Genomic DNA, 20,652 nt, shown 5'->3' on the forward strand with positions numbered 1-20,652 from the left:
TGGTCTCAAGCAGAACTCTTAGGTTGATTTACTTCATCTGCCAGACCTTCCTCCTTCAACTGCAGGTTGTGTGTTGCATTCATTGTTGTCTTGGATTGAGTGATTGATCTATAGATCTCATCTTCTGTGACACAGTTGGTGAGTGACTAAACCAGTCCTTGATTGGCAAGCCAATTACAGTTGTCACTAAAAAAACATGAACTGTAGGTGTTGTGTGTACTTCTTGGGTGCTATGCTTCTCCTGTAATACCTGGATATGCTGACTCTCAAAGCAATCAAGAGCCTATACAGTTGTTTACTGCCATGTCAGTCTGCTCTGAATTAGTTTCCAGAACATTGGGGGAGATGCTGTCTGACTTCATGTAGGCCTTCAAGTTGTCTTTGTAGTGCTTATACTGACCACTGAGAGAGCTCTTTCCATGAGCAAGTTGGCCGTAGAAGACCATATTTGGTATCCATGTATTATCCATCCTCAAAACATGACCGGTCCAGTGAAACTGTTTGCTCATAAGCATTACTTCCATGCCTATAACACCACACAGCTTAAGAACCTCCATGTTAGGAATTTTGTCCCACCAATTCATGTGGGCAATCATCCTCAGACAGCGCACATGGAACTGATCAAGTTTCAAAACATGGCAGCAGTATATTTTCCATGACTCAAGCCATACAGCAGGATATTCAGGACAACTGCCTGCTAAACTGCTACCTTGGTATGCAGTTTAATTTCATGGTTATTCCATAGGTGTTTGGTCAGTTTTCCAAAGACAAATCAAGCAAATATATTATGATCCATCTTTATGCAAGGGGACAATACACTTCCCAGGAAGCAGAACTTGTCAGCAGACTTAAGGATTGTACCAGAAGCAGTGATCATTGGATTGCTGAACTCTCCGAGCAGACTGAGGCATAACTTCTGTCTTCTTGAGGCTCACTTCTTGATGAGCAGAAGTAACAAAGCAATCCTTCACTGAATGAGCCAACAGTGCACAGTCATCAGCAAACAGAAGATCATGGATAGTCATAGTAACCACTTTTGTGCGGGAGCCTGAAGTCTCTGGAGATTGAAAATACTGCCATCTGTTCAGAACTGAATAGGTATGCCTAATGTGCAGTCCTTAAAAGCAACTAACAGCATAATTGAAAAGTAGATGTTGAACAGGAGAGGAGCAAGAGCACATCCCTGTTTTGTACCATTTGATATTTCAGAAGGTGTTGATGTCTCTCCAGTGTTAATGACACAACCAAACATTCCATCATGAAAAGACGGAACAATGTTGATAAATCTTCCAGGACCACCAGTTCGCCCAAGTATTTTCCAGAGCTCATTTCTGTTTACCGTGTTGAATGCCTGGTGTGACAGGGTAAGGTCGTGGGGGGTGAGTACAAGAGGGAAAAGCTGGGCTGGCAAACAAGCAGCGTGTGAGCACCTATTGGAGGCTGGGGAGGGGGCAAGCGCAGCCCGCCCCCAACTAAAAGGCCCCTCTCACAGTGAGGGGGGACCTGCTAAAAACAACCGGTCCCAAATGAGTTTGGGGGACAACTAAAGAAAAAAACGGGTGGGAGTGAGGATCAAAGGTTTAGAATAAGGGAGCCGGAGGGGGACACCAAGCAGAGAACCCCGGACAGCGCCCATTGCTCCTCAAAGGTGTCCAGGGAGTTGGATGCTGCCTAGAGGAACTTTGCTGGGTTTCATGGCTGGAGGGAGGAACGGGAGTAGGCCCCACAGTCGCAGGTTGCCCCCTTTGCCAGCCGCCTCCTCCCTGGTTTTGTAGATGGCCACTTTGACCATGGCCAGGAGGAGGCTGACGAGGAGGTCCTGCAACTTTGTGGGGTCACGGATGGGGTGTGACAGGATGAGGAGGTGTGGGGAAAAGTGCAGCCAGAACCTCAAGAGGACGTTCTGGAGGAGCTGGAAGAGGGGCTGCAGCCTGGCGCACTCAATGTAGATGTGCGCCAGGTTCTCCCTCCATACTGCAGAAGGTGCAGGTGTCGGGGATAGGGGTGAACGGTGCTAGGTACATGCCCGTGCTCACTGCTCCATGGAAGATCCTCCAGCTGATGTCCCCAGTGGGCCGTGGAACCAAGGTGGAATAGTGGCTGGTCCACCGGGGCTCCCCACCCTCCGACGGTGGTAAGAGGTCCCGCCATTTGTGGTCGGGGCGGGACACGAGGGTGGGGAAGTAGAGCATGTGAAGCACGAGCGTGTACAGATGATGTCTGGGCATGGTTTGGAAGGGGACCGGCTGCAAGGTATGCAGCCGGCTGGGATGGGGAGGGGGAGGGGGACGGGCAGGGTCACGAAGCCGGGGGCCCACGGGGAGGTCCGGAGGGCTAGGAGTCAGAGGGTGGCGGGGCGCACCCTCTCGCAGGACCCGGCTGAGGTAGATATGAGCAGTGAGCGGCAGGGTGGCCTTCATCTCCTCGAGTATGCACTGGGGGGAGTGTAGGGTGGAGAGCCCCATGCGCCAGGGCTCCCATCCAGTCCCCTCGGTCGTAGTCCAGGAGGTCTCCGACCCTGGTAATTCGACCTAGGACCAACCTCTGTCACACCCCGGGAGACTCCGCCGCCTGCACACAAAGGTAGGGGTTGTGTAGCAGGGGCGCCCTGAGGAGGTCTTCCCCCACGGTGGCCCCTAAGGACCTGGAGGCTGCAAGCAGCCGCCAGGTGTGGAGGAGGTCCTGGTAGAAGGCCGGCAGCTCTGAGAGACCTCGCAGATGGTCTCTCAAGGACAAATAAAGGAGCTGCCAGTCATATCGGATCCCTTGGTAACGGCGGAGGAAAGCGTGCGCTAGCGTGCTCCATGCCGGACTATCTGCACTGTTGATGTTGAGGAGTCCCTGCAGGGCCGGGAGGTGGAAGACACAACCTGAGTGCGCAGACAAATCAGGCCCTGCCTTCCCTCCTCTGGGGGAAAATGGAGAACCCCTGCAGAGATCCAGTGCAGTGCTGGCCAGAAGAACTCCAGAACTAGCTTCTGGAGCTGGGCCAGGAACTCCGGGGGCGGGACCAGGGTATTGAGACGGTGCCAGAGCATGGACAGGATCAGCTGGTTAAGCACCAGTGCCCTCCCGCGCAGGGAGAGACACTGGAGCAGTCCCGTCCACTTCCGCATCCACTCAACCACCCTGCTCCTCAAATCTTGCCAGTTTTCCGGCGGAGAGGGATGTGTGGCGGATAAAAAGACACCGAGAGAGAGCAGCGGACCCACGCGCCACCAGATGGCCTGAAGCGCGGGTGGGAGGCGGCCATCCAGTCCCAACCACAGGCCAGACCTCTTGACCCAGTTGACCCAGGCGGAGGAGGCTGCCGAGTAAACAGCTTGGCAGGCCTCCAGCCGCGCCAGGTCTCCGGGGTCCTGAACCACGAGGAGTACGTCGTCAGCATACGCTGACAGGACCAGCCACAGCCTCTGCTCCTGAAGCACCATCCCCATCAACCTTCGGCGAAGGAGACGCAGGAAGGGCTCAATGGCCAGGGCATAGAGCTGTCCTGAGAGCGGCCAGCCTTGTTGTACTCCCCGTCCGAAGCTGACCAGGGCGGTCAGGGTCCAGTTGAGCTTGACCATGCACTCTGAGGCAGCATACAGCACCCGGAGAAACCTGACGAAGCAGGGCCCAAAGCCGAAGGCCTGCAGGGTGCCCAGGAGATACCCGTGGTCCACCCTGTCGAATGTCTTCTCCTGGTCTAAGGACAGGAGGGAGAATGACAGGCCATCCCTATGCCCAAGCTCTAAGAGATCCCAGACCAAGTGCGGATTATGGAGGATGGTACGGCCCGGGACGGTGTAGATCTGGTCGGGGTGGACCATGTCCTGCAGCACAGACCCCAAGCGGCGGGAGATGGCTTTAGCGATGATCTTTTAGTCCATGCTGAGGAGCGAGATGGGACGCCAATTCCTGAGGTTGCGGGGGTTCCCCTTCTTGGGCAGCAGGACGAGGACGGCTCGCCTGCACGATAGGGGGAGGACCTTGCTTTGCAAGGATTCAGCCCAGACCCTGAGCAGGTCTGGGCCAAGGATGTCCCAAAACGCGCGGTAAAATGCCATGGTCAGCCCATCCATGCCTGGGGATTTATTGGTGGGCATGAGACGGAGGGCTTCCAAGAGCTCAGCTAGAGTGAGAGGAAGCTCCAGCTGGTCCCAGTCGCCCACGCTGACCGAAGGGAGTTGCTCCCAAAGCACCCTGCAGGTGTTGGCATCGGTCGAATCCACGGAGAAAAGGGTGGTATAGAAGGTTTGGGCCCTCTCGCGCATCTCCACCGGCTCCGTAAGAGGGGTGCCATCCTCCGCAAGAAGGCAGAGGATATGTTTCTTGGCACCCCTCTTTTTCTCCAGGGTGTAGAAGAAGCGGGAACCGCGGCCCATCTCTCGAAGGAGTTGGATTCGTGACCTCATCAAGGCCCCCTGTGCCTGAAGGGCGTTGAGGGCCCTGAGCTCGTCCCTCTTCTCCCGGTACGTGCTGTGGAGGGATGGATCTCTGGAGCTGGCGGCTAGGCGCCTCTCCAGCTCAAGAACCTTCTGCTCCAGCTGCCCTATTAATGCATCCTGCCGCCGGCTGGCCCCCCCCGCCCCCCCCACCCCCCCCGTGTATAGTCGCGGCAGAAGAGCCACGCGCGCACCTTTCCCAGATCCCACCACCACCGTGCCAAGGGAGGCGCACTGTTGCCTGCGCCAGGCCAGCCAGAACTCCTGGAAGGGTGCAGCGAAGCCCACATCCTCTAGCAGGCTGTTGTTGAAATGTTAGTAGGCCGACCCCCACTTCCCCGGTGAAAGGGAAGCCTTCACAACCACCAGATGGTGATGCGAGGAGTGGGCCTGAGAGAGATGGTGCCGAGAGATGTAAATGCGGTCCAACCAGGAGTGTACAGATTTATGGGCCACCACCCTGACGTAGGTGAAGACGGTGTCCTCGTCCGAGTGGTGGCTGCGCCAGATGTCCACCAGGGAGCAATGGTTGAACTCCCTGAGGACGTCCGCAGCAGCCTGGTACTGCTCAGTCCCCGTGCGGTCCCGTTCCTTGAGGGTGCAATTGAAATCCCCGCTGAGGACCAGGCACTCGCGAGGATCAGTAGTGTCGAGAGAGGCTGCCACCTGCCGGAAGAAGGGTGTTCTCTCCGGGGGCAGTGTCAGGGCATAGACATTGAGAAGGTGAAGGGGCAGCTCCTCTACCTGCACCCGGAGATGCAGCAGGCGGCCCAGCATGACCTTGATGCTCCCCAGCACCTCAGGCTGCAGGTGTGGGGAGAACAGAGTCACTACTCCGGCCTGGCAGGCCGAGAGATGGCTAAAATAGACCCCGTCCCCCCACTCCAGCTGCCACTTGGCTTTGGCGGCTGGGATAGTGGGGGGTCTCCTGCAGAAAGGTGACTGAGTACCCTCCCTCCCAGAGGAAGGAGAGCACTCGGCACCTGCAGAGACCCAACCCGCAGCCCCTGGCATTTAGTGTGGCAAAGATGATCAGTGCCATTTGGAGGGCTGGGGAGGATCCTCGCCAGAGGGAGCGCTGACGGTCCCCGTGGGGCCACGCAGCAAACCGTGACCAACCCCAAAAGCAATTAGGGCGTCACGGAAGCTGCGGGCCCATTGGTAGGCTGTGGCATCCCTCTTCCTGGTCCCCTTGCCCTCCTTCAGAAGGGCTCTCACGGACTCTAGGATGGAATGGAAGTCGCCCCAGTGCTGGAGGGCGAGACCTACCTTGCTCTTGGAGCCGCGAATGTCCTCCAAGAACAGCGCATCTCGCCTGCCAGCACGTGGGGTGCCGAGGCCTCGGGGTCCTGGGTACCCATTGGCCTCATGTTCTTCTGGGCCCCACGGCTGGAAAAGAGATCTAGGCGGGGGCTGGGGTTTAATTTTGGGAGGGATGGGGGCAGTGGAGGGAGAGCAGCTCCAGAAGTGCTGTGAGGGCGATGCAAGGTGGGCCTCCTGAGGAGTCCAGCCTCGGGGGCAGTTATCAATAGGCAGGGGAGAAGAAGGGTAGGGACAGGGAGGATGGAGATTATAAGGGGAGGGGGAGGGTCACGTGGAGGGGGGGAGGGGGCAGGGGGAGGAAGAGGAGGGAAGGGGAGGGTCTGGAGCAGGACATTGATTGATTGGAGGAAGGAGTAGGGGTGGGGGCAGGGATGTGAATGGAAGGGGTCTCGGGAGGGGGGGCTTCCTCAGGGTGTGGGAGAGGAGGAGGGGTTAAGGGCAAGGTGCCAGCACACTCAGCAGCAGGCACCAACAAGGTGGGGGGGAGGTGAGTGTCTTAGTTTTCGGCTCCAGGAGGGGAAGTGGGGTACAGGGAGAACATTAATTCCTCCAGGGCATCCAGGAGCTGGCAGACCCCCGCTGGGAGGTCATCCCTGGTTTGGGGGCGGGGGTGTCGCACCCTGCGACGTCCCGGAGCAAGGGGGAGTGGCAGTTGGGGGGTCGCTGGTGGGTAGGGAAAAGGGAAGTGAGGGGAGTGGTGGGGAGCGAATGGACAGCCCACAGGCCTCCAGTAGTAGGCTGTCTGTGTCCAGGGCCGCCGGGGTAAGGCCCAGGGCCTCCACCTCCTGCGAGAGGAGGGCGAGGCCAAGGGTCACTTCCTCCAGGCGCTCCGCAGCAACAGTCTGGGTAGTGGCCGGAGGGGTGTTGGAGGAGGGCAAGGGCACAGAGGGCCGTCCCTGCCTCTTTGGGCTCTGGCTCCAGGGCAGAGGGGGTGGCATCTCTGATTGCCGCCGCGGCAGCCTCGGTTACCCCCGGTGGGTGGATCGGGGCTAGCGGCTCTTTTGAGTGCCTTGCGTGGCACATTCACCCCGTCCTCGCGCACTCCTTTTTTTTTTTCGCTTCCCCCCCCCACCAGCACCCAGCCTTCTGAAAAGGTGGGCTGGGCGCTAGAGGAGGAAGGGCCAGGGGACAGAGACAATGAGGAGGGAGGAGAGGGAAAGAGAGGGCAGGGCGGCAAGGGACGGGGGAGACCTGCCCTGGTCCTGCTGCTGCTGGCCCTGCCTCCCTCTCCTCTGTGGGCCCGGCTTTAGTGCCCGCTCAGGTGCCGGCACCTGCTGCTTATTGCCCCTCACCACGCGCTCGGGTGTCCTCCAATGCCCAAGCGGTGATGGACCCGTCTGGGGTGGGGGGAGGAGGGGCGGTCCCCTGGCCTGTCGCGGTTTGGGCGCCTCCGGTCTCATAGCTGATGCCCCCTGGGTCGGAGGGGGTCCCAGGATCCTCTTCATGCCGGGCTGGGGGCAATCCCTCCGGACATGCCCCGCCACCCGGCACACGAAGCACCGGGCCTTCCCCAGCGTGTAAAAGACCCGGTACTGGGCCCCTTGATAGGGCACCAGTATAGTCCCCTCCTGGGCTACCCTGCCCTGTGCCGTCGCTGGTGGCAGTTGGACGTGGGCTTGCTGGTGGAAGGAGAGCATGTGCCATAGGGCAGGGTCTTTGCAGCCTAGGGGGAGGGGACTCAAGACGGACAAAGGCCGGCCCAGGGCAGTAAGGAATGGCAGAGGGTGGAATTGGGGAGGAAGGGTGGGACAGAAGAGAAGACCACCTGCACGCCCAGGTCTTCCAGGGGTACATGAACTCCCCCAACTGCCAGGCCCCTCTCCACCGCTTCCTGGGCAGCGGCCTATGATGCCAGGAAGAAAACGATCTTCCCGAACATCTGGGAGGCCGCTACCACAGCTGTGGTCCCCACCACCAGTGCTAACGCCTGCATGTAGGTCTCCACGTGGGGCAAGGCAGCCACCAGGAGGCAGCGGACTCCATGCCTCCTGGTGAGGGCGGGGAAGGGGCCATGACCATTGGGGATGGTAGTCCTGGCGGAGGCGGAAGGAGCAGGGTCTGAGGCGGCAGCCACCACCTGGGCGTACAACCTGGGGATCGAGTCGTCAGAGCCCCCAGGATTGGTGGAAGGAACAGGGGGGCGGGAAGAAGGGGGAGCTGCATTGGGTGTATTAGCAGCTGGGGTAAGAGTCCCCACTGTGGGAGGTTTTGCCTTCCGGGCAGGGCTCTGCCCTTTCTGGGGGGGTGAGTTCAGGGCAGGGTTGCTGGAGGATGCCGCGGCAGGAGCCCCGGAGCCTGTGCCCGCGCCCTCAGCCAACATGATGGTAACAATCCCGGCAGCCCTGAACGAGTGGGCCACCGTTTCCGGGGTGGGAGGGGTAGCAGTAGAGGGGAGGGGAAGGGGGGGCATCACCGGATGACCCCCCCCCCCCAGTGTGCACGGAGGCCATGATGGCAGGTGTAAGAGGGAGGGAATTTATTGAGGGTGAGGGCCTTTTTGAGAGAGCGGGGGAAGGGGGAGAGGGGAGGGAGGAAAGTAGCTGCCCCTCCCCCACTGGCTGGGCTGAGGGACCCCGTCAGGTGGGGGAAGGGCAGGGGAAGGGAGAGAGGGAAGTGAAAGAGGGGAAAGGGGAGCACAGAAATGGCCACAACTCCCAGCACAAGATGATCAAGATGGCTCCTGTTTCTGCACTGGGACGTGGCGGGAATTCAAAATGTGCATGTGTGGGGGCGGGGGGAGGGCCTCAGGCACCTAACAAAGCAAAAGGGGGGAGGAGCGTGGGCACTCAGAAGTAGGGGGGGAGTGGCAAAGCTGACCAAGGGAGGGGTGGGCCCACAGCAGCTGCTGCAGAGTCTCACAGAAAGCAGGGGGGGGAGGAAGGGGCAGCTGGTTGTGGGGGGGGGGGCCCAGATGGAAAGGGCCCTGGTGTCACCTGGGGGTGGGGAGCGCAATAAGGGAGGCAGTGGCTGCAGGGGTGGGGCAGGGACGGAGCCCTGACACCCCACCCCTGACTATGCAGCCACCCCTCTGGAGCCTTGGTGGAGAGGGGCCCTGCCTAAACTCACTTCTCCTGAAGCCACTCCACAGGAGGCTGTGGAGGGGAGCCCAACCTGCCGCTTTAAGAAAGCTCCTTACCTCCTCCGAAGCAGTGAGGGTACAGCAGCTGCCAGATGAAAGTGTGGACCTGAACAGGGGGCCAGCAGTCTCCCCCCAAAGGATGGCAAGAGGGGGCCCTCCTGCCAAGGGGCAGGGCACAAGAGTCCCCCACACTTCACGCACCCAGCAGCTCCTGAGAAAACTAGCTGGAAAGGGTGGGGGAGTCGGGGGAGGAAGAAGCAGTCTGCCTGCCAGGGCAGGAGAGAAGCTGGCCCACAAAGGGGGGGTCCCCAAAGAAGATAGCCCCACAGGGGCTTCAAGCAGCCAGGGGCTGCCTCCCCACTGTGGGGAGGGTTCCCAAGGGGGGCGGGTCCCACAGCAGCTCTGCAGGAGACCTGCAGAGTGGGAGCAGCTGGGGAGGAAGCTGCCCTGGGTCAGTTGGGGCCAGCTGATCCCACTTAAGACTGCCTTTTAAAAGAACCCTTTGCCCAGTGGGAGGGGAGAGTGGTTGAGGAGAGTATAGGAGACAAGTGGAGAGAAGCAAGGGGAGTGTTTTAGAAATAGCAGAGTGGGGAGGAATACTCAGCAAAGGGCTGAGGCCCAGAGGTTTATTGTGAGGCCAGAATGGACTGATTGCACAGGGGGAGCTGATCTGGGAGTGGGAATGTGCTACTGCTTTTGCCACTACCTGGAGGAGGTCGGGGGGGCAGAATCCTCTGGGAAAGTGGCCCAGGGAGAAGAGCTGCGGTGCCCATGGTGAGGGGAGCCCTTCCCCACCAGTAGCAGCCACATAGGGTCCCTGGGCTGGAACCTGGAATGAGTGGGTGGGGCCTGGGTTCGCCCCAGACCACCATCCCCCCCTTCTCAAGAAGGGCAATGGTGTCCTGGCCATGGGACTAGTGGACTGAACAGAGACCCAGAGCCCAGGAATGAGGTTAGCCATACCACACTGGGTAAAGTCAATGAATATCACACAGAGGTAAAATCACTCTATTCTCACACCTGCATGTTGCAGTACTGGCAAACAATACAGCAATGTACTCGCTCCTCTCTCTTGTGTAGAAGCCGTCCACCTGTGGAACTTTTGTATAGAGCACTGCATCCACCTGTAGGCTTCCTACCTGCCAGGGGCACAGAACAGCCTATGCAACCAACTCTGCCATTCCTTCAATGTCCACAAGTGGTCCCTTAGGATGGTGGGGCCATTCCCAGATGGGACCTATTTGCAACAAGAAGCAACAGGAAGTTCCACCAGTTGTATTCCTTTCGGAACCACAGCCACAATTCTGTAGCAGAGGGGTTCTGCGCCTCATGGTACCATTGCCAGCTTTCTGCTTTCTCATCCTTTCCATTAGTACACAAGGTCCTCCTCAAGATTTGGAAGCACAAGGCAGCAATCCTCTTCATAGTGCCTACCCTGTGGTATCCTTACAGTCTTACTAGCAGAAATGTTTGGGTGGTGGACAAACAAGTTAAACCATATGGTCTGTGTTTGAAGAGGAGGAGGAGTAGTGGTGGTTGTTTTTAAAACTGCAAGACTTTTTATTGCGGAGCTGACTTTTCATGATAACAAGTATCCTGAAGAATAAATGTGTATATGTCTACTCAGCATTTTGGAATGAACCTGTCAGCCCTGGTTGACAGGTTTGAGCTAAGAAGCAGATAATATATGGGCTTCTAGGTTTCAGAGCCTGAGCTTTTGGTGCAAACCATGTCTTCAAACTGCTATCTGGCTATCCTTAGAGCACTAGTGTGAACCTTGGTATCTTTAGTTGATTGAACTGAGTTGGGAGGCTGATCTCAAAATGCTATGTAGGTAGACACACCTAAAGAAACCTCTCATTTTTTAGCCAGTATTACTTTCTGTGGTGTGTTGATATGCAACCTTCAAAATCAGCTGACACACTCTGTTGTGCAGCTTCTGCTTAAAGAACGCTCCTGATGCTGCTAATTTGGACTGATCTGCCTTTTATTTTAATGGGTCACTGTAGATTGTGGCAGGCTAAATCTGGTGATATGGCAGTTTATTTAATTTCTTTGACTGTGGTCACACAATTCAATCATACAGGCGAACCTGTCTTTAAAATTAGCTTGAACACAGGTGAGGCTGAACTCAACAACAACTAGAGGTAAAATAACAAGTCATTATCTTTGGTGCCAAGAGGAATTGCAGTATATATTGAGAATGAATATAAATTATTTAAAGTATCTCAAAGATTAGAAATCTGTTTGGAAAACATGCAGGCTCCAGATGGCTAAACTTCTGCAGTTCCAGTGAAAAAAGAGTTCCCTTATATGGTGGACGGGGGGGGGGAGGGGGTGGGGAAAGGCAGAGGGGGGAAGTAAAGAGTACTGTTAAATGAGTCATGTGGGGGGGAGGAATGTGGTTGACAGCTGTGGAAAGATTTCAGCCAGGAGTGCTAGTACACATAAAACAGACAAATTTGTTTCACCACAGCTCTTGTAAGCTCTCTCATAAGAGGACTGGCTTGTGGAAAAAATTTCTTTGAGCTCATGTGTCTTAGAATGAAAATCAAAAAGGCACAGACCAGGGAAGTATCTCTTCAGTTGGCGTCGTTAGCACTGTGAGTAGTGATCTCTTAACATGAGTGTTGTTTACTTCTGGTATTTACATGTATTGTTCATTAAAAGGACTAGGCAACATTTAGAGCTTCAATCAGTAGTTGCACAGAGATTAGTTTCTTCCCTTCTCCCCCTTTTGAGTCACAACAAGCATCAAGAAACTTCTAAAAAGTTGCCGTATACATAGTGTGAAGCATAAGGAAGCTAAGGAACCTTACCAACCACAAAAACACACATTTTAAGCATTAAAATAGCTGTTTCCTTTTATAGCCTCCTTTGTGCAATACTTAAGATATATGCAGTGAAAATATTGAAGAACTAGAAGACCTGTTGTAAATGGAATGGCTCAGCAAATTTGGAATGGGCCTGGATCTGTGGGATATGATTAGAGCAAGTGAAATTGAAGGCACAGTACAACTGAGCTTGTTGTAACTGATATCATGGTCCCATTTGCAGAACGAGTAAAAGCTACAGAGATAATAAGGGTAAAGTTAGAACACATTTACAAATGGATTGTGAGGGCAAATACTATCATTCAATGCTATTAATTCCTTTGGAGTAAACCCTCGAGTTATGCGGGGTTGCAGTCCTACACCACCCCCGCACCCAGCATAACTCAAATTTTTGCGCGAGTTGAGGGGAACGGGAACCAGGTTGCACCCTGGTTCCTAGCTCCTGTGGGCTTGAAGGAGCTGGGAAGTTTGCGCCCCCCCCCCGCCCCCAGACTGGTTAGTTTCCTGGCTCTGCAAGTGAAGGAGAGCTGGGAACCAGGCTGCTCCCTGGTTCCCAGCTGCCTGCTACTCTGGGGACTGGGAAACCGCTCCTGTCAAGGGCGGCAGCCAACTCAGGCTGCCGTCCCTGACAGGAGCAGTTTCCCTGCCCTGTCAGTGGTGGCAGCCTGACTCTTGGCTGCTGCTACTAACAGGAGTGGTACTCACATTAACCCTGAGGTACACACAACCAAATCTCAAGGGTTGACTGTACTTCCTTGGGGAACTTAAGGGCCCTTGTGTTAGCACAGGCTTGTGTTGCTTTAACATGGAAAATGGGCTTACTAGCCAAACAAGAATATTACGTAAGTATGAGGGGTGTCTTCAGATGGTAGAGAAGCCACTATGTGGCTCTGTTTTCCCCATCCTTGCAAGTGACAACTGGGTTTAGCCATTCGTGGTGGTAACAACCACAAAAGTTGAACTTCTGAATCATCACTTGAGTAGAATTCAGTACAAGCAAACTCCTTTCCCTTGGAAGACTGTTAATAAATCATAGGACTTTGAGACACCTGTAGCTCCTGAATATTGATAACCAGGAGCGTACTGAACTTGAAATCATCCTTTTTCTTCTGAAAATGCTTTTTAGTGCTCTGCCTCATTATTCATAACTATGTTTATTTTGAGTAATTAAAAGTTGTCTTAAACTGTACTTAAAAAATTTGCTCGGTGTGGAAAAACTGTTTTTTAAATGTAGTACACATTGAACCTCTGCAGTCTGGCATTCTCCCATCCAGCAACATTCTACTGTTACTATGCAGATATATATCTAATGAGAATTGTAGCACTCAATAGCTCTTCATCCTGAACAACCAGTGAGAACTTCAGATTCTTATTTCATCCGAAAGCAATCTGTGAAGTCAGTGGAAACACTGCTTTACAAAACTCCATATGGTCAGAGTCAATGTACCTTCTTGTGTTAGATGCCAGTGACAGCTGGACAAGAAAATTGTACATAAGTGCCAGGGAGCAGTAAAGAGCATGAGTATGGACAGCAAGGTCCTCAGAATCTTTTCATTTTGGAGAAGCAGCATCTCTCTCTCACAGGAAAAATGTACAATGATGCAAGGCAAATTTCAGCTGCTGTCATTTACAGGCATCATGTACATGAGGTGATCTTCTGTTAACTACATGATTTTCTTTCATTAAATTTGTGATTTGGAATTGGAAGAGAAAAGTATGTCATGCCCAATAACATCCTTGACTATGGAAGACAGACCACTGTACTAAAGCAGATCTTGCCCATGAAAGCTTATGCTCCGAAATATGTTAGTCTATAAGGTGCCATAGGACTTCTTGTTTTTTGAAGATACAGACTAACACAGCTACCTCTCTGACACTGTTCTAATGTGTGAATGTTTAGTTTCCTCTATTTTCTAAAAGAGTTCCAAAAATAAGACTAGACAGAACATTTGTAAAAGCTGATATGCCACGTTGGCTTCACAGACTGTTCTCTAAGATTAAAAATGGTAGAATGCAAAGCCTGAAGGTTCCCAGTTTTTCAACTACTTTATTTGTGTTAACTTTTCTTAGTCACAGTTTTGAGTTGACAGCCTGAAATTAGAATCTAAACTTGCAACAACATGGAAGCCCTTAAAAAATGAACTGATTCCTATCTATTTTGTGTACTCTGATCCTTTTTAAGATTTTAGGAAGCTTGTTGGCATTGTTATGTAGATTGGTACCAAAATTGGCTTCAAGAGTCTATCATATCTTCATTTTCTCATGCGTGACCTCTATTAGGATGAAGTCGTAGTTATCTAAAGATAAGGGCATTCTGCCCTCTGGGATATTAAATTAAGAGATCTGATACCAGCCTTGTAGCATCTGTTTGCTTGCACATTGTTTGTTTATTTTGCAAGATGGAATGTGATTCTGCAGAACTTTGTTTTGTTTTCTAACCCCCGGCCCTCTAGCAAGAGCATCACTGAACACATGTAACTACCACTGTAAAGAGTAAACTCGTCAGGATCACAGTCAAACTTGAAAAGTTTGCTCCCGTAAATCTAAATGTTGTTAGAAAAATAGTCTTATACTTAGTTTTTTAAAGTCTCATTTCACATCTGTTTTCCTTGGTTCACAGCGTGGAGTATGTCAATCTTCAAGCAACAAATATCTGATTTTTAAATCAGAAATCCATTTTTTTTTTTTTTCTTTTAATTGTCCCCAGTTCATGAAACTTCCTGTGTCAGTTCATGGTCTTTTGAAATCCAGTAAAATGCTAGTGGTGACTACTTATATTTTGTTTTCCAGCAACTGCCGTCAGTGAGGCAAAATTTAAAATTTTGGAGCTGATGTTGACATGGTAGATTAGTTAGCCGAAAAAGCAAGCTAAGGTAGTTTAACATTTGTCTGATTTGTGCTAGCTGCCTAAATGGTGTATAATGCAATAACTTAATGATTTATGTTACACATGAATTCTTTCACTTAACAAGCACTTGTCTCTTCTGCAGGTATTTAAGGTTGAAGGTTTCGGAACAGATGTGGGAAGATGTTGGCTGTAGACACAGGAATTGTGGAGGAGTGGTTATCCGAGTTCAAGGTAATATATTGTGTAACCATTAGAAGTAAACTTTAGTTTTGAAGCAGTAGAAGTTGTTAGTCAGTAGTACCTGATCAGCTTTTGCTTGCTGCTGAAATGAGTGTTGTGGAAAACGCCAAGAAAAATGTTACAGTTAAATTTCAGTCTGTGAGATGAAAAGATGAAACGTTGTCGAGTGTATACTTGAATTTCCTTTCTTGCCATATCCAGGACTGTGCATACTTTTTTTTGGCACATGACAAGACCGTGAAATTCATGCTTGGAAGTGGGGATAACATTCAAATGCAGTAAGATAAAATAAAATAGATAAATCCTTATTTTAAGAACAAATCATTTAAACATAGTTTACCAACTAAGTACTCTGAGCAGAAGAGCTGTAGGCTTTCATATTACACCAAAATGGTATGTTTTATCAAGTTCTTACCATGCCTGGCACTTCATTTTCATTTACCTTTCCTCTTCAAGTTGCCAACAACACTTGGGGTATGTCTGTTCTCACCCAGAAGGTCGATGGCTGATATAGAATTTTAGGTATGCCAGTTGCTTACCTACAATCGACTTCTTAGCCATCAGCTTCCATTTCTATCTTCACAGCAAATGGTTGATGGGAGCACTCCTCTCGTCAGCCTTCCTTAATCCTCATGGCTTGCAATGAGTTCCGGGGTCGACATTGAACCCGAGCAGTCAATCTTCTGTAGTCAGTTTAAATGTAGTCCGAAGGGTATGCCTACACTAGGAGATTGAGTGGAATTTAGTAAGGTTGACTTTTTTAGCACCTGATTTTTGTAAAGTCAAGGGTTTGTGTCCTCACTGGCATACAAAGTCAACAGATTAGTAGACAGACTTTGTCAGCAGTGCACTTTGGGTACCTATGCCACAGTTTCTGCTGTCCCCTTTCATTCTGGGTTAAGCGCTCGGTGTCTGATGGAACAAAACAGTCCCACAGGTGGCTCTGGGTATCTTTTGTCAGCCACCCATAGTGCAGTTATCTCTTCTACCTCCCTCTGGAAAGCAATGGCAAACAGTGTTGTGGTGCCTTTTTTTTTTTTTAAACTTACTAGATATCCATTCAGATGTCATTGCAATGCTAGCATGGACCCTATCCAGCTTCAGATTGTTATGCCACGTATTGTGAATGCCTCACACATTATGGTATGGTATATGCAGAGCCTAAGCAGCGGCTGTCAGAGCAATGAAGGCTCTGAGTAGGACATGGACATACATGAATGTAAAACGCTGGAGGGGAGCAGTGGACAGATATTTGCTGCAGTGTACATAGTGGAATGTCAGTTCTGTTGCTGTGAAACAAGCTCAGACTGGTGGGACATCCCGGTTATGCAGGTATGGGATTATCAGCAGTGGCGACAAAACTTTTGCATGTGCAAGAACACTTTTGTGGAACTTAGGACAAGGCAAATCGATGTGCAGAAGGACACCAGTACCAGAATGAGACCTGCTCTGACCGTTCTCAAGCGAATGTCAACAGCTCTATAGAAGTTTGCAATGCCAGACAGCTACGAATCAGTGGGCAATCAATTTAGAATTTGCAGATCTACAGTGGGGGCTGCTGTGATCCTGGTAGCCAAGGCAATCAATGCCCTTCTGCTACAAAAGACAGTGACTTTGGGAAATGTACAGGACATAGTGGATGGTTTTGCCAGGATGGTATTCTTTAATTGTGTTGGCGTGATAGATGGAACTCCTATCCCTGTCTTGGCACCAGACCACCTTGCCACAGAGTACATAAACTGCAAGGGGTACTTCTTCGTGTTGTTTCAAGTGTTGGTGGATCACAAGGGCTGTTTCACTGACATCAACATAGGATTGTCAGGAAAGGTGCATGACACATGCATGTTAGGAACTGTGGTCTGTTCAGAAAGCTGCAGAATGGAACTTTCTTTGCAGACCAAAAAATTACATTTGAAGTGGTGGAGAATGCCAATAGTCATGCTGAGAGACCCAGCTGACCCCTTGCTGTCTGGAAGCCATACGCTGGCAGCCTGGACCACCGTAAGGAGCAATTCAGTTACAGGCTGAGCAAATGCAAAATGGTGGTAGAATGTACCAGGTTCAGGAGCTTGCAAACTCTTTAGACCTCAGCAAAAGCAACATCCCCCTTATTCTCACATAGATTATGGAGTACACATCAGGCTGCCACCACAAGGGGAAAGATTTCATGCCAGGCTGAAGGGCAGAGGCAGATTAACCGTCCAGTAATTATGAGCAGCCAGACACTAGGGCAGTAAGGACAGCACAACAAGGGGCACTGCTTACCAGAGAGACTTTGAACAACTGCTTTATGAATGACCAGACAGCAATATGACAGTCATGTTTGTTGCTGTTAGGGCGATGCTGCTTGTGTGATGTGTGCTGGCCAATAAATGTTGTAAAACTCTCACCCCCACTTGTGCAACACAAGCAATAAAGGCACTGTTTTTGAGAGGTTGTGTGTTTTTATTTAGAGAACAAATGAAACCAACCATAAAGGAGTTTTCCTGGCAGGAGCTTTGGAGGTAGGTGTCTCAGCCTTCTGTTCTGGGAAACATCCATGGGCGTTGAGTGGAAGGTTGCCCTTCACTCCCTGTTCTTGAGGGGAGGATATGGAAAATGGTGAGGAGGGCATGTGGTTCATCATGGGCTTCAGTGGGCTCTGTGCTCTGCTACCAGGCATGTCAGGAGCTCTGTTTTGTTTCACTATAAACGTCGGTATCTCCACCTGGGTCAAGATTTTCCACTCCCTGAGTGGTGTCCTCTCAATCCATTTTCCTCTCGTGCAGCATCACTCACCTCCATTCATTTAACTCTGTCCTGTCCATGCAGGCAGATTACATGTGTTCAAGGCACATGTTTTTGACTTCACATCTGTGCTCGATTAACAGCTGGAGGTGTGGGGTGACTGGTGAAAGAGGCCATTGTTGCAGGCACTGCAACAAAAAATGACCGACATTAGAGAGTGAAGTTTTACAACAAACTAAGTAATTTCATGAAAGAGCATCTGTGGAAAACAATGAGGATGTGGTATGTACAAGGACAAATATTTGCTTTTTAGGTGTCCTCTATGCAGTAGGTACAATACAGAAATCTTAAGGGACCTACTAGACTGTTTGTTTGCTGGTAGACATGGTAAGGCACAGATCAGGGTATGCTTTCACCATATGCTGGAGTGGAGTATGGTGGAGACAAAAAGAAGGTTCTGCAGTTATACATGCTGTGGAGGACCAGGGACGGGGCAATGGCAGCTGTTGAGGCAATGGCTCATATGGTCACTGTGTGCTGCTTCTCCCCCCCCCCCCCCCTGCCTGGGGCAGTGAGTTTCCCTTCACACAGGAGCCCAGGGAGGAGAAGGAAGGTGGGACCAAGCTTGACAATTTGGCTTGTGCTGTTGGGGCTGTGTGGCTATCACTGTTGCCACGAGCTTCCCCTCTCCACTTTGCTAGCACAATAAAAGTTTCCTTTAAATTAACATATAGAGTCCCCTGCTTCCTCTAGGTTGCTATGAATTACACACAATAAGGAGTGGATGTGACTGAATGTGGGCAGAAGGCTGGTAATTATGCTGCGCTTCTCTGTGCTTTACTGACACCAGATGACTTACTCCTGGTTTGGTGTGAAAGGATGTCCTATCGTGGAGGTTGGAATAAGGCAGGCCTCCCCAGAAACCTTGTGAGAAGGATTAGAGTACCTATCAGAGCTTTATGGAAATGTGCAGGGAGGATTTCTGCTCTGTCCCCAGACAGTTTAACAAGTTGTTCTGCATAGGTACAGCACCTGCCATAGATCACAGCCAATTGCCTTAACCCACTTGTAGTGTGCTTAAAAATGAGAACTCACCAGAGCTACCTTCCCTGCCACCAGGGTCTGGCAGCAAGACTTCTTGGCGGGAGGGGATTGGCTCCAAAGTTGAAGAAAGATCCTGACTGTTGATAAAATCATCTGCTCTGATATTCCTCTTACCATTCTCCTTGTCCTCTTTCTCTTCCTCACTTCTTCCTGCGGCTGCCTGAAGAATCTCTTGGGAGGCGTCCACAAACAGTTGGGGGACAGCGATTGCGGTCCCCCACCCCCCAGAAACCCATGAAGATGCTCATAGAAGAGGCATGTTTGCTGTAATGACGCAGAACCTCTGTTTGCATCCTTTATCTTGTGATACTCCTGCCTGAGTTCCTTTTTCATTCAGCACTGCTGTGTGCACCAGCTTCTTTTTCCACCATGCCTTATGAGATCTTGGCATAGATGGTGGCATTTCTTCTGCTGCTTGTAGTTCTGTTGGCACAGCTTTATCTCCTTCCCTGCTCCAGCAGTAAGGTCCTTGATCACCTGCATGCTCCATGCTGGGTATCATCTGTGACCCTGGGAATTCATGGTCAGATGTGCTGCTGAGGTATACTGGTGAGGTGTGCTGCCGGTTCCACTTGCCCCACTGGAGATCAGCAGAGCTGAAAGGGCTACCCAGAGTGGTCTCATTGAGCCCAAGAATGCTGAATTTCACAACACTTTGTGTACTACCCTGAAGTCAACCATGCAAAGTCACATTTGGCATTACTCCTTATGAAAAGCAGGAGTACCAAAATATGAGCTTAAGAGCCCTTAAAGTCAGCATAATGGACCTGCAAGTTTGGACTAATTGCTTAGAAAATTGATGTAACTCAACTAAGTTCAATCTAATATCCTCGTGTAGACCAGACTTCAGTTTTGGAATGTAAAGAGACTCTACAAGATTGACTTCTTGTACAGTTTTAGCTGTAGATTTTAATTCTGAGTTAGCAAAATAGCAATTGTTAAATAGGTAAGGCTATTAGTCTCAGAGGGGTAGCCGTGTTAGTCTGTAGCTTCACAAAACACAGGCAGTTCTGTAGCACCTTTAAGACTAACAATTTTATTTAGTAAGTAATGAACTTTTGTAGTAGAACTCACTGATGAAGTCAGACTTACCTGCAAAAGCTCATTAACTTATTTAAAAAAAAAAAAAGTTAGTCTGTAAGAAAAAGCAGTCAAGTAGCACTTTAAAGACTAGCAACATAGTTTATTAGGTGAGCTTTCGTGGGACAGACCCACTTCTTCAGACCATAGCCAGACCAGAACAGACTCAATATTTAAGACACAGAGAGCCAAAAACAGTAAGCAAGGAGGACAAATCAGAAAAAGATAATCAAGGTGAGCAAATCAGAGATTGGAGGGGTAGGGGGGGAAGATCAAGAATTAGATTGAGTTAAGTATGCTTAACTCAATACTTTAACATACTTAACTCAATCTAATTCTTGATCTTCCCCCCGCCCTCCACTCTCTGATTTGCTCACCTTGATTATCTTTTTCTGATTTGTCCTCCTTGCTTACTGTTTTTGGTTCTCTGTGTCTTAAATATTGAGTCTGTTCTGGTCTGGCTATGGTCTGAAGAAGTGGGTCTGTCCCACGAAAGCTCACCTAATAAATTATGTTGCTAGTCTTTAAAGTGCTACTTGACTGCTTTCTGTTTTGATAGTGTATAGACTAGCACGGCTTACTCTCTGTTATTAGTCTGTAAGGTGCTACAGGACTGCTTGTTTTTAAAGTAAGGTTGGGTTTGATCTTCTGGGGCACTGTTTTGCATGTGCATGAAATGGCACATTCCAGGATCAATGTCAAACCCGGAACTCCTTGCAAGCTGCAAGGATTAAGGAATGTCAGTGGGAGGAGTGCTTCTGTCGACATTCTGCAGTGAAGACAGGGACCAATGTTGACAGCTGCAAAATCGATTTTAGATATGCAGTTGGCATACCTAAAATTGCATAGCCGCCGTCAAGATTCCCGGTAAGTGTAGACGTAGCCTTGGAGTCAGTGGTTAACTTCTCTCCATCCTCTTGCTGTTTCCTGCTCTGCCTATTGACAGGTTGCAGTGCCTTGTGTTAGACTCAGTGCTGTATTTGAGAGGAG

The 20,652-nt window shown here is 50.8% G+C and overlaps 1 protein-coding gene across 5 annotated transcripts in view; it reads left to right on the forward strand.

Moving 5' to 3' along the window:
- Positions 1–20,652, forward strand: part of HYCC1 (hyccin PI4KA lipid kinase complex subunit 1) — a 90,181-nt gene that overhangs the window by 20,793 nt on the left and 48,736 nt on the right. For 4 of the 5 annotated variants that reach the window (XM_074986175.1, XM_074986177.1, XM_074986179.1 and 1 more), the window contains exon 2: positions 14,654–14,742. In XM_074986175.1, coding sequence (XP_074842276.1) covers positions 14,692–14,742 — 51 coding nt within the window. In that variant the 5' untranslated portion in view covers positions 14,654–14,691. Of the gene's footprint in view, positions 1–11,354; positions 11,433–14,653; positions 14,743–20,652 lie in introns of those variants that run through there. The other variant, XM_074986176.1, reaches the window with a different exon arrangement.

This window comes from Carettochelys insculpta, chromosome 2 (genome assembly GCF_033958435.1).
Source record: "Carettochelys insculpta isolate YL-2023 chromosome 2, ASM3395843v1, whole genome shotgun sequence".
NCBI classification, from domain to species: domain Eukaryota; kingdom Metazoa; phylum Chordata; order Testudines; family Carettochelyidae; genus Carettochelys; species Carettochelys insculpta.